The sequence below is a fragment of the Protopterus annectens genome, chromosome 8.part0 (genome assembly GCF_019279795.1).
Source record: "Protopterus annectens isolate FY-2018-M chromosome 8.part0, PAN1.0, whole genome shotgun sequence".
Classification (NCBI taxonomy): domain Eukaryota; kingdom Metazoa; phylum Chordata; order Ceratodontiformes; family Protopteridae; genus Protopterus; species Protopterus annectens.
The window spans coordinates 1,353,657,732-1,353,671,277 of NC_056741.1; the positions used below are offsets into that span (position 1 = coordinate 1,353,657,732).

Below are 13,546 nucleotides of genomic sequence, written 5' to 3' on the forward strand. Positions count from 1 at the left end.
ACACAGTTGGCAGTGAGCCAGTTTTGATCTGTGACTTAGGGATAGGTTACTTGAGTTTATCTATAATTCCATAGTGGGTATGGTTGATAAGCCTTGGTGATCTGGAGCTTAGGTGTCCTAGACCTGGCTGTCACGGAATGACTTTGGTGACTGCTTCAGCGCTTGTTGACTGCTTCAGTCAAGTTCGTCAGGTTTATTAGACCTGATTCATCATTTGAGTCGGAGTCCTGAGTTTGGATTTTACATAAGTTTGATTTTACCAATACCATTGTCATGCTGCATAGCCTTGCAAGGGGGCTCATCCGGCTTGCTAATGGGGCGTTTCCGGGCGCATGGCTGTGGTGGCTCCCTCTGGTGATATGGCTCACTCCTTGTATGGTGCTTGGGTGGCCACCAGCAGCCTATGGGGTGGGTTCTGTAGCTCATGTAGTGTCCAGCCTGGTCATGTCACTTACAGGGGTGGATGTTAGTTTGCAGCCTGCGTGAGTTGTGATAGGGGATGTTTGATGTGTGTTTATGGATGCTGTGTTCTTGGTGCAGCCGAATGATTACAGGGATTTTGCATTCTTCTGGGACTTCAGGAACCTCTGAGGGGGGATGAGGGGGGTGGGGGATTGTTGGGGGTATATTATGGGCCATTGTATCTATATTGGTAGTATAATATCAGTGTAACAATTGCAGTTAGTAGTGTGTTTCACAGCTCAGCTGGGGATGCAAGTCCTTACAACTCCTTCAGAACACTGCTCAGCAACAGGGTGGAGCACTGAATTAAGAATTTTTAAGGTTGTGCTTTTTATCTTTTTGCTATCTTTTTTTTTTATTTTTGCTTTTTTTAATCTTTCATCTCAAGAAAGAAAGCTTCCAAGTAACTTATAATATTCTAAAAAGAAGGACTTTGATAGTAGTTGCTGACTATTAGGTTATATCAGACTGCTTAGCAATGCTCTGCATATAGCTCCTGCTAGCTTCAGCTGCTTCACTGCAGTAGCAAAGCACCTTCCAAAAGCTTCAGATCCTTGAGGGAAAAAAACTTAAAACAAAATTTTTTAGTGAATTTTATACCCAGTTTTTTTCCCTCAGATTTCTGATTCTCCCTCTGGGGGATTCTCATTATGGCTGCATGCTCAGAATCTCCCAAATGATGTAAAAATGAGATTTTAAATTCTACTTTGGAGAGAGATGTAGTTTTTGGATCCTCTGCTGCAGAGGTGATCAAAAGGTGTGATGAAAGATGTAGGTTATTTAAAGGCATTCCTAATATTTTCTAGCCTTCATTTTTTCCAAATTTTCTAAGGGATTCTCTGACTCATCATCCAGTTTTAACAGAAAAAAATAGTTTCAACAAAATGCAGGTAAACAGATGTTTAAGAAGAAATGGCAAGTGGGTTCCAAAAAGATTTTCAGGAACCACCCAAAACCAAGGATAGTCCAGCAAGTCGTCATGACTATTTAAGGGACCGTCTCCCTCCCACCCTGGTAGTCCCCCTTCCATTCCAGAAGGTCTGAATCTTCACTTTTGTCTTTGGCAACAGATTTTTGCAGACAAATGGGTTCTAAAGATCATTCATCAAGGTTACAGATGTCAGTGGGAGGAAATTCCTCCTCTCCAGGGGGAATTCCTCAACCACCAGACCAATCTCTTTTTATTTACACCTGTCCATCACATACTCTCCCAGGGAATGGTAAAACCAGTTTATCCTTCCCAGGTGAGAAAAGGTTTTTTATTCAAATGTGTTGTAAGTGCCAAAGAAAGAAAATGCTTGGAAACCAGTTCTGGGGCTTTCTTCCCTAAATCTTTTTGTGATGATGTCAAAGTTCTAAATGATATCACTTAACCATCTGTTAGCCCTTCTTCCTCATTCAAGTTTCCTGGTAATACAAAATTTAAAAGATGCTTATCGCATCCATATTCATCCAGACTCAGTTATTTCTTAAGGTTTTGTGTGTTTGGATCACATTATAATTTCTCTGCATTACCCTTTGGGCTATCCACTGCACCAACACTGTTCACACAAAGTGTCTAGCTGCAGTTATAGCTTATTGCAGGCTACATGGTATCCACATTTTCTGTATTTACACAACTTGCTTATCTTTGCAGAGTCTTTTTCAAAGTGCCAGAAAACTGTCACTTGGGTGAGATCTCTTATTCAAGCTGGGGTTCCAAGAGAACATTCAAAGTTTTTTTTTTACTCCTTCACACAAGATTGCCTCAGGTCAAAGAGCTTTTCTTCCACAGGAAAAAATAGATCTAAATCTAGATCTATTTCTAAGGTTTTCCACTCAGACTTGGGTCTCATAGCATCTATGATTCTCATAATACTGTGGCAAGACTCCACACGGGAAAGATACAGTAGTGTCTAATGTCTTTTTGTTCCCAGCACCACTATCCATTGTCTTTTCAAATCCCATTCAGAAGAAAAATCACTTGGTGGGAACAACAGATATCCTTAAATCTGGGAGTCCAGTTCTTCCTCCCTGTTCCAAAGTAGTCAGTCGCCAAAGTTACCTTGGACTTTGCTTGGGAAGCAGTTTCAGGAAGGATAAAAGTGCAAGGTGTCTGGAACACCAAGGACAGATGCAGGCATATAAATTTAAAAGAGATGCTTGCAGTGATCAAGGCACTCAACTTTCTGAATCATCTTTGGTTTCTGGGCCTCTTCACATTGTTACAGACAATGTCACAGTCATGTGGTACATCAACAAGCAAGGCGGAAACAGGTTTTACCCTCTTTGCAGACAGTAGTGTTAGATTGGATTATAGCTTCATAGAACAATCTCACTCTACAGGCATCCTACATTCCGTCAGAGCACAATTGTGTAGTAGCAGACAATCTGAGCAGGACCAAGGCAGACCCCCATGAATGGAAAGTAGAACATGGGGGGGGGGCTTTCAAGATTTGTTCCATTTGTTGGGAGTTTCTCAAGTAGACCTATTTGACTCCTCTCTGAAAAATTAGCTGGCAGGATTCAATTTCAGGGTTCCATGCAAGAAGGCCCGGAAGACAGATGCCTTTTCTTTTCCTTGGACAGGAATGTGACTCCCTTCTGGCCCAGGCAGCCATGGCTCTTCCTTTTTTGGAAGTGGCCAGGGGTAATTACCACAAGCTTCCTCACAGAATGGATCTAGTCACCCAATATCAGGGGTATTTGATACATCCCAGCCCCAATCAACTTAGTTTGACTGCCTGAATGATAAGTTCTTAATCCATTTAGGCACCTGCTTACTGAGGATGGGCAGCAGGTACTAATGGAAACAAGAAAGCCTTTTACAAGAAAATCATGTATTAGCAAATGGAAATGATTTTCCTAATTGGTTCAGACAGCATAACCAGCATCCATTCAAGTCTGGTTGTTCTCTAGTTTTGCATTGTTTGTGTGAGTTACTATCCTGTGCCCTTTCTTACTCCTCTATCAATGTTCATTTGTTAGCCATTCAGCATGTCTACCCATGGATACTCATCTTTCAAAGCATTCTTATTTCAAAATGCTTTGAAAGGGGTTTTGCATAAGAGGCCTCAAAGAAAACCAGTGGCCCCTCACTGGGATCTTAATTTTGTGTTAGAGAAGCTAATACTTGCTACAGTTGAACCAGCTAGCCTGACAGGCTTGAAGTTCTTAACATGGAAAACAGTTTTATTGATTGCTGTGGGCACTGCAAGAAGGATCTCTGAGTTGCAAGCTCTTATGGTGAGTCAACTTTATCTAATTTTCCACAGAGATAACGTTTCTTTGAGAACTAATCCTGTTTTTATCCCCAAGTGATATCTTGAGTTTACTTTAAGCTAAAATGTTCCTCTCTCTGTTTCCTTTTATGAACCTAAAAATGAAGGAGAAAGGATAGTCCACATCACTGATATCCACAAACAACTAAGGCACTATCCTGATAGAATTAAGTCTGTCAGAACTTTGAATCACTTCATTTCTTTTCAAAGTAAGAGGAAGGGACAATCTGTGTCAAAGCAGACTCTTTCCAAATGGTTGTCTTAGGCAGTTACCTTTTGTTATACTCAACACTACATAATTATTCCAGGCGGGTCAAGGCCCACTTCTCCAGGACCTTGGCTTCATCTATGGCTTTTCTTGGAAAGGGTTGGATTCTAGAAATATTCTAGAATTACCAACATGGTCCTCTGTACATACTTTTACAAAGCATTACAAACTTGATTCCTTATCTAGGTCTAGATTAGGCTTTTCTCAGACCATTCTCCAGGGGCCCTTGGACTTTTCTCCTTCCACCTCGTAAATGTAAGCTAAGGCTACTGTAGCAATGATCAGTGTGATGAACATAGTACATTTGTGTAGGTAAACGTACCATAACAGTAGATATTAGAATGACCACTGCTGCAGCGGTCATTCTTTCCCTCCTTCCCCTTGTTTTCTGGTGTGTTTTTTATGTCAGGGTGTAGGCATTTATTGTTGTTCCTAGCCTTGTCCTTTCAGGGCTCAGCCTTCTTCTCTCTGTTGAGATGAAAGCTCTAAAGGGCTTGGCACCCTTATTTGTCTTTTTAGTCAGCTCAGCTTGAGCTGCCTGATAGTTTGGGTAGGTGGAAGGTGCCCTGAAGCTTAGGATGATAGCCGGCTGTTATATCCTATGCAGGATATAATCCATATAGCTAATGCTTCTTCAGCAGTGATCATTTGAATGTCTAATGTTAAGGTAATTTTACTTGCACAACTGTACTTTGTAGCTGAGTGATGAATTTCCATCAACAGCAGTTTTAGTCACTGGATTATTACAACTGCAAGTGTGAAGGTGTATTAAGTCAGAGGTTGCAACACCTCAGAGTGTTGCACTTACTCAAAGGTAAAGTGATGTCAGAGTTAGTGTTTGTAAGGAGCAGGAATTTGTGTGTGTAGACCCCACCTTGGAATGGAGTGTGCAACAAAGGGAGATGCTGCCAGCACAGCTATCTGGAATTTTATAAAAAATGATATGTCATTTGTGAATATCACTATGATCTGTATAATATGCTTGTGTTACAACTGTATTAGAACTGTATGTCATGTGTATATCAAATTGCTTTGTACAGATGTATGTTACAAAAGTATTTTATAAAGTGCTTGTGCTTGAAATGTAACCACAGTGCACCCTAATGGAATAGAACAGAAATGCACATGCACTATTTAACTGTTTTAAATGTATATATTTTAACAGTGGAAACTGGAATACAGGAGGTTAACTTCAGAAAAATAGCTGAAATTAATTTAGTTTATGGCTACGCAATAAAAGATGGCATCTTTCAGTTTTCAAAGAGGTAGAGAGACAGAGCCTGTGCTGAGAAGTTTTATGTATTGTCCTTAGGGTGAAATAATTGCTAGTCTTGAAATACAGAGGAATGTAATTGTTTTATGACTTCCAGCATCTGCCAAAAATCTGGGGTCTATGTATTTTCACAGGTAGATGCTAAATACTGCCAGATTCCAGCAGTGGGGGTTTCACCTGGGATAGAGTCAGATGACAAGAAATTGTCATTCTGCAAGCTATCCCAGCTGTAATATTTGAGATATTTGAGAAGTCTCAGAGAGACAGGGCATTCATTCTGTCTTGGACCTGACAAGAACCATTCACCACATCTGCTTTGCTCTGTAAGTAAGTTTCTAGGGTATAATAACTCTTAGATATAGTCAGGAATATAGCAAAGCTTAGTTCAGATATTTTCTTTATTTGAGACTGTCCTGCAGTATTGTTTTCAATATTTCCTGTGATTTTGAACTCTGGTGTCACTGTAATTATATACTGAGTATTTTCTTGTTCTTTTATTATTTGTTATTAAATATATTTCAACCTTTCATTGTGGCTGATCTGTCTAGAGATATTTAAGTTTTGAGGATACTTGCATATTTATTTGGTGAGACTGTGTTAGGAAGCCCTTTTTATAAAAAAATCAAATGATTATTACTTGATGCTTGGATTCTCAGAATTGCCTAGTTTCAATGATTTAATCACCTTAACCATCTCTTTGAGTCAGTTCTGGCTTATTCATTTATCAAATGTATGCATCTCCTCCGTATCTACTTGTATACCGATTTATCCACAGATGATAGCAAAGCTATATTTTAAGAGTTGTCACAAGGATTTTTTTGCATTTAAGACCGACTAGAAGGCATCTCTGTCTTCTCCTTGGGATTTAAACTTCATATTGGAAGTGTTACATTTACCTCCCTTTGAACCAGCTGATCTAATGGACATATTAATTATTATAACTTTCTTGGTAGCAACCTCAGTAAGAAGAATTTCAGAGTTATACACCTAGCTCTGCAAGACAGCTTGTATAATGTTTTGTAGTAAAAGAATGTCATTGAGGACTAATCCCTCCTTCATTGCCCCAAATTGTCCCTTATGGATCTGTAATCAACTCTTTTATGCTATGAAGATGAGTGCGGTTATTTTCTTCATACAGTGGGTGTAAATGTATAAATTTATTTCATCATGGCAGCATTTTCCTTTGGTAAAATAGATTAACGTTTTGTTTTCTCAGGAAATGAAGTGAAAGCCTGACTCTAACTAAAAAAACTTTGTTCATGCAGCTGCCCCACTGTAATACCTTTTGCTATGGTAAGCTCAACAGACATCTAAAAGGCAGTAGTGTAGCAAATTACTTCAGCAACATGTTTTAGAAATGTGTCTATATAGCACAGCTTAAAAACTACCAGATGGATTACTGAAGTAGTACAAATTGGAAACCTCATCTAGAGACGGGACAAATTTGTCATAGCTGTACTACAGGGAATCTTGTAATTCACCTCCCAGGTGTAATCTAAAGCATTGCTTGGTAGTCTGTTCATATGTTACAGTTTATTTATGTTACAGTTTATTACTGTGACCCTACCTGAAGAGTTTATTACTGTGACCCTACCTGAAGAAAAGAACTTTGTTATATGAGATACTTTTCATAACACTAGATATTTGAGAAAAGATCACTGTGTCATTCCAGTGTTAGCATATGCGATTCAGAAAAAAAGTAGGAGAATAGGCTACTAACAGAAAAGCCTCTTTGTATGCGATTTTTGTATGTAGTTATTATACACTTAATGTTTCACAGTATTAGTATAGCTGTACTACTTTTTTAGTGTTATAGAATATTTTAGCTTGTTTTTATATTTTGCTCAGTATTGGAAAGTTATTTTATCACATGCACATTTTCCTTGTGGGGGCTGTCTGGCTAAAAGAATTGAAGTGATTGCTCTGTATGTAGGTGTCATACTACTTACATCAGTGCCTTCATAGGTGCAGGAAAAACATTGCTTTCACTGGGAAAATGGGCAGCTTTGAAAATTCATCCAAACAAATGTGAATGAAAAGGTGAGAAAATCAAGTTATGATTTAGGAGTCGAATGTTAAGATGGGTATCTTAAACATCTGTATTGTTTTTCAAGCCTTTTGTGCAAGTCTTGTTTAGCTTACCACAGGAGCATTTTTGGAAACAGTAAAAAATTCTATTCGTCTATTCTTTGGAACTAAAGAAGAAGAGAGAGGAACATATGATGTGCTCTGTTTTATAGTTTCACTACCCTCTAACAGCTCCAGTTTGAGATTATAGCAACTCACCAAAATATAAAAACAAGCACATCCCCTCATGCATGACTCGTGCCATCCCAAATAGAACCAAGATGCTCTCCTCCAAAAAAAGGAAGCCAATCTCGTGGTCCCCTGCCATAAACAAACTTTACAACAAAAGGAAGAAACTGTTGCAGAAAAGAGGAAAATCCCAAGATACAAAAAACTCCCTTACCAGCCTCAGTAAGAAGCTGAGATCCCTCATAAAATCCTCCAAAGCTAGTTACGAACATAAAATTGCCAAAGATTCCAAAGACAACTACAAGGCATTCGATAACTATGTCAGGAATCTAAATGGCAATGCTCAGATCTGCTCTGAGCTACAACAGAATGGCATTAAATATATTGATCCCAAGGATATTGCCAATATCCTGGCAGATCGATTCAGTGCCAACTTCACCCCCTAAATGGCCCATCTCAATACCAGAAGATTGCCAAATTCCAGTAATAACGGCCATACAGGTAAAAAAACACACTCTCCAAAGCTAAGAATACAGCATCCATGGGACCAAATGACATCCCGGGCTGTGTACTACCTGAACTACAAAATGAACTGGCACCTCACCTAAATGTCATGTTTAATCATACCCTCACCTCAGGCTTCATGCCCACTGAGTGGCGCACAGCTACAGTTATCCCACTCCACAAGGGGTGATCCACCTTGGATCCCAGGAACTACCGTCCCATCAGTCTGACGAGCCTGATCTGCAAGGCCATGGAACATATTATCATGGAACTTATAGACAAAGACATTGGCAACCTTCAAACACTAAACACCACCCAGTTTAGGTTCAGGAAGGGCCGATCTCGTCTCCTGAACCTGATTGACTTCTTCGAATCAGTCTCCAGAGCCATGGATGAGGGTAAGGCAGTCCACAGAGCCTATCTGGACCTCGCCCAGGCCTTTGACACCATCCCCCACTCTGGAATCATAGATAAACGTACTAAACTGGGCATTAATCCCTACATCACTCGATGGGTTGTCAACTGGCTTACTGACAGAACCCATACTGTAAAAGTAGCTGACTCCAATCCAGCTCCAGACAAGTGATAAGTGGAGTACCTCAGGGTTCAGTCCTGGGGCCTCTCTTGTTTGGCATCTACTTCTCTGAAGTGCAGGGCAACACTAAGTGACTCTGGCTAACAAAGTTTGCAGATGACTGCAAACTGGGAGACATTATTGAATCCCCAAATGATGTGGATACTCTACAAAAGGGCCTTACAGAAACAGATGCTTGGTGCCATAGCCATGAGCTCAAGCTCAATGCCAAGAAATGTATAGTTATCAACTTTGGGAAAAAACATGTACCCGTGAATTACCACATAGGTGGCAATACACTAAACACCAAAAGTGTGATAAGGGACTTAGGGACACAGGTGGACAGTGGTCTCACCTTCAATAACCACATCGCCACAACAGTCAAGAAATCCTTCTATGTGGCACACCTCATCACTAAGGGCTTTTCATCCAGAAAAAAGGAGGTCATCGTCCCACTGTACTCATCCCTCATTAGACCCATTATAGAATACAACGCTCCATTTGGTATGTACCGCTCAAGACATCTGCAACAACTGGAAAGGCCGCAGAAATACCTCACTAAAAAAATCACAGGCCCAAAGCAGATGCCCTATGCTGACTGCCTTAAAAAACTCCAGCTATACTCTGTCACATATTGTCTACTCAGAAGTGATCTCTGCTTAACATACAATGCCATGTCAAACCCAGAGCTGTTGGACATGCTACATTTAAAAGAAATCCCAATCCGTCAGAGCCACACACTTCAGGGATCCAAACCTTGTCATCACAATAAATAAAACATGCTGGAGGGATAGGTTCCTGACCCAGAGACTCCCCAGACTCTGGAATAGACTGCCCATACATGTCAAGCAGAGCGCCTCTTTGGCCCTCTTCAAAAGGAACCTTGATGATTGGATGGGAGAAAGGAAATTCACCCCGGGGATCATGTCAGTCACCCTGCTAGACAGGGGTCCAGGGAAGTAAATAGTGCGGGAAGGAATAGCCAGGGAATTTTTATGGCTAGGCTTGTATATGCCCTAGGGCTGATAGCCTAGTACCAACCTATGAACCTAGCGGGATATCTTACTGCTGAGAAGGTCTGTTTTTCCAGATCATATATGTGATCTGTTCTTACAGTGAGTACCCTCACACATCTGTACTTTATTCATACTAAGTATTCTTCTTTTATTTGGTTTTTGTAGTACATACTTCAGTGTAGTAATTTTTTTTTGGTCTGTGTACACTTATCTCCCCTGACTGCAAATGTAAGTATTCTTGTATGTTGGTTAACAGAGGATGTCACCTTTATTTTCTTTCTCTTTTAGTGCCAGTGGATTTGATGCCTTAAAAATGGAAGAGATGGAGAAGATGCTGAAGGAAGCTCATGCAGAAAAAGTACGACTTGTGGAGTCAAGGGTAAGGCTAACAGACAGAGACTGCTTTATTATGAGGACTTCAGATTACTGATTACACTGTTCTTCATAAGTTGAGCAGCATGAATATAAATGTAGCATTAGGTGGTATTTCTTTCATGTTTTTTTTCAGTAGCCATTAAATTTGGGTTTACCTTTGTCTAGCCAACATTCGCCAACTAAAAAATGGTCTTCCCACTTCCCACTAGAATCTTGTAAGTTGCCTTGTACTATGTCCTGCAGCAGGCAGCAGCATGACTGTGTGTAATGGTGTGGTGGCTCAGTCCATTGTGGAATTATTAGCCATTTAGCACACACAGCTTCTGTCAGGAGTACTGACAGTGTTCATAGCTTCATAATTCAGTACTAGGCTGTTGATCCAGAGGGCCATTAGTACCCTCAGGCACAAAGTATTAGGGAGTGCATTCAGCCAATCCCCATAGCTCTTTAGCAACACTGCATACTAGCTCTGGTATGGTATTGCATTTGCTTTCAAAGCCGAACACTGTAGCTCTCCATGTGTGGTCTGAAAACTGTAGCAACTTCACTGCAGTTTAAAAACAAGAAGCTGATTAAAGTTCATGAAATCAACATTGTTTCGGTCATTGATGTTAGTCTGTAGTGCTCTTCTCAGCACCCACAATGTACCCAGAATTGCTTCCTCCTGTACTTTATACATGTTACATGCATTGGTAGCATTTTTAAGTATGACTGTAAATTCTTTATTAGTCCTGTTGTTGCTACTACTAATTGAACTGTGGGGTATTTCTTTTACATTGCTCTTGTTTCCGCTTGCAAATCCTGAAATGTTTTTGACTTTGTGACTGTACATAAAACACTATAATCAATAGGTGTAGCAATTTCAGTGATTGAAACTACTTTTGTCTTTTTTCTTGGACTACCATATCTGGATTTCTTGCTTCTGTTTTGTTGAACTGTTGGTATTGGGTGATCTCATGTGATTCAAAGTACATCATTGTTGGTAATATTTTGCAGCGTATGTTTTCAGTGCTTCTCAGCTACTTCTATTGTGTAGTGTTTTCTCAAACCCCAGTGCAACAGTCTTGCCACATTATTATGCGTTTCAGTATACAGATCTTCAGTTATGAGTGTATCCTTCCCTGCAACAAGACATGCAACTAGAACCTGCATTTGTCTATTTTTCCCACTTTGTCTGTAGACTTTTGTAAACCAGCTTTTATGTAGCCCGGTGTCTTGGACCTCCTTTATTAGCCTTTCATCTTGTGGTTTAAATTCACATCTTCTTTGCCATTCCTGCAACAAATCTTGGTCAATATAGGGTTGTTCTAGAGGTTGTCTATACCTGACACTCTTATTTGTGGACTTTCCCACTTTCTTTTCTTTGTATACTTTCTTTTTTTGGCACTTTCAGTTGCTGCTGATTTTTGTGTACTTCTGATTTGATTTCCATTCCCCTTTTGTTCTAAAATGCTTCTCCTAAACTAAGCAAAGATGTCATTTAGAATTGTACTCTTCAAGCCTTAGAACATTTAGTATGCTCATCTGATGAAGTAAGCACATGTGTATGTTGTCCTACGATTGCAGATCTATACATGCAGTCACTTTCAACTAGGCCTGTACCTTCTACAGAGCAAAGGGGTATATAATCTTGGTATGCACTGGTTTTTATATATATCATTTGATAACCTTGAAGGATTTTTCTTATTTTCAATCCAGCTGATTAAGTATTGTTTGGGGTCAGTCAATCACACCAAAGCTGTAAGTTAGAACAGGAAGAGCAGTTGGACTTTATTCCTAGATGCCAAAGCAGCAATCAGTATTAGCTTTACTCTTCTGAAGTATTCTTTACTAATCATTGGTCTTGTTTGTTTTATTGCCGACACTTCCTCCTACTGAAGTTCTTATATATCATGTCCCTTTCCCAGATTGTTATTTTATTGGTGCTGCAGCTTTCTTTTTATAAATGTTTCTGTATACTTCTCAACACCAAATGTCATTCTTATAGCATCTAAGAAGGTTTTAAGCATTTGTAGTTGTGCTTTTAGATCCTCATCTTCTTACAAACGATACTATTTTAAGTCATCCACAAAAAGTAGATGAGATGTCTTACAAGTTGTTTTTTGTGAGTTAAACTGTATCCATAAGTAAACAGTTTAATAGGTTAAGGGCAAAACGAAACAGCAACAGTGACAAAGAATCACCCTGCAATAACCCCCTTTGAATTTTTATCAGTGGGACAATAATTTGCCCTTTGTTAACACTTATCTGCAAAGTGGTTTGCCAGTGTTTCATAGTCACTGCAATATAGATGATCAGTGTAAGATGTATCTTATAAATCTATAAGCATTGCATTATCCATGAATGAGGGATGCAGTTTGTTTAACAGTAGATGATCCTTTGTTCAATATGACTTTCTTTTATTAGCTTTTCTTGTTCTATTGTCTAGTATAGATGGCTATAAACTCTATATCAGTTCCAGTTTATAATTTATATTTTGTTGAAAGACAACTTATTCGTTGGAAGTTCTTAGGATGGCTTGTAGGTATACTATTAAGGGAGGAGTATCATTTTTCCTGTTGTTACCAGGTTGGTGTCTATTCAGGATGTGCACATAAGTAGTTCTTAGTCAGGGCTAAGTCTTTGTGTAAAAATGTTAATACGTTTAGCCAGATATTAAGTACTGCATCTGGGCCCAGGGGTTTTCAGTTAGGAGCTTTTCTTAATTCCATTTCAATTTAGCTGGCTGTTACTTCATCCCATTTCATACCCTCTACATTAGAGCTCCTTATTGTTTTTTTAATTCTTTTAGCCTTTCAGTATATTTGTTAATGCTCAACAGGGTCATCATAAATACTTCTGCAAGTGTACCAATTTTTGTTTCTTTTTTGGTAGTGTCTGTTCCTTTTGCTTTGTTTCTCAGTTCTGTATGAAACCTTTTGAGTTATCAGTGAATTGCTTATTTTGTACTTTTTCTTTATAATTATCTGTATGCCTTCTAAGTTTTCTTCTACTTTGCTCTTGTGTGCTGATACTCTGTTTATTATTCCAAATAGTGTATAACTCCTGGTCTGGTTTGATACCAGGTGTTGCTTTTACCAAGTCTATTTTCTGAAGGATTTTTGATGATGTATTCCTTTTTCTGTATTCTTCTAACAGCAATACTTCTTGTCTTAGTTGCATTACAGTTTTCTCTTTTCAATGCTTCCATGATGGCATTGTACTTGTTGCCTTACCTTCCTTTATTACTTCCCATTTTTGTGGTAACACTTTATCTGTTATTAGTTTAGTTGCATAGTAATATTACTAATATATATTATCTAATACATATTATCTGTGTGTTTTAGCACATGAATTTGTCTTAGTATTCCTGATTATTGTGTTTATATGTTTTAACAGTCTTCTAACATTTTGGGTCTTATGTACTTCTTGTAATCTATTTCTCTCGTATATCATAATAGTATGATGTTTGCAGATGACATTGTGATCTGTAGTGAGAGTAGGGACCAGGTTGAGGAGACCCTGGAGAGGTGGAGATATGCTCTAGAGAGAAGAGGAATGAAGGTCAGCAGGGCTAAG

At 39.1% G+C, this 13,546-nt stretch overlaps 1 protein-coding gene across 8 annotated transcripts in view; it reads left to right on the plus strand.

Annotated features, from left to right (window-relative positions):
- Nucleotides 1-13,546, plus strand: part of PHLDB1 (pleckstrin homology like domain family B member 1) — a 2,201,164-nt gene that overhangs the window by 1,903,923 nt on the left and 283,695 nt on the right. For all 8 annotated transcript variants that reach the window (XM_044080920.1, XM_044080921.1, XM_044080924.1 and 5 more), the window contains one exon: nucleotides 9,902-9,992. In XM_044080920.1, coding sequence (XP_043936855.1) covers nucleotides 9,902-9,992 — 91 coding nt within the window. The remainder of the gene's footprint in view (nucleotides 1-9,901; nucleotides 9,993-13,546) is intronic.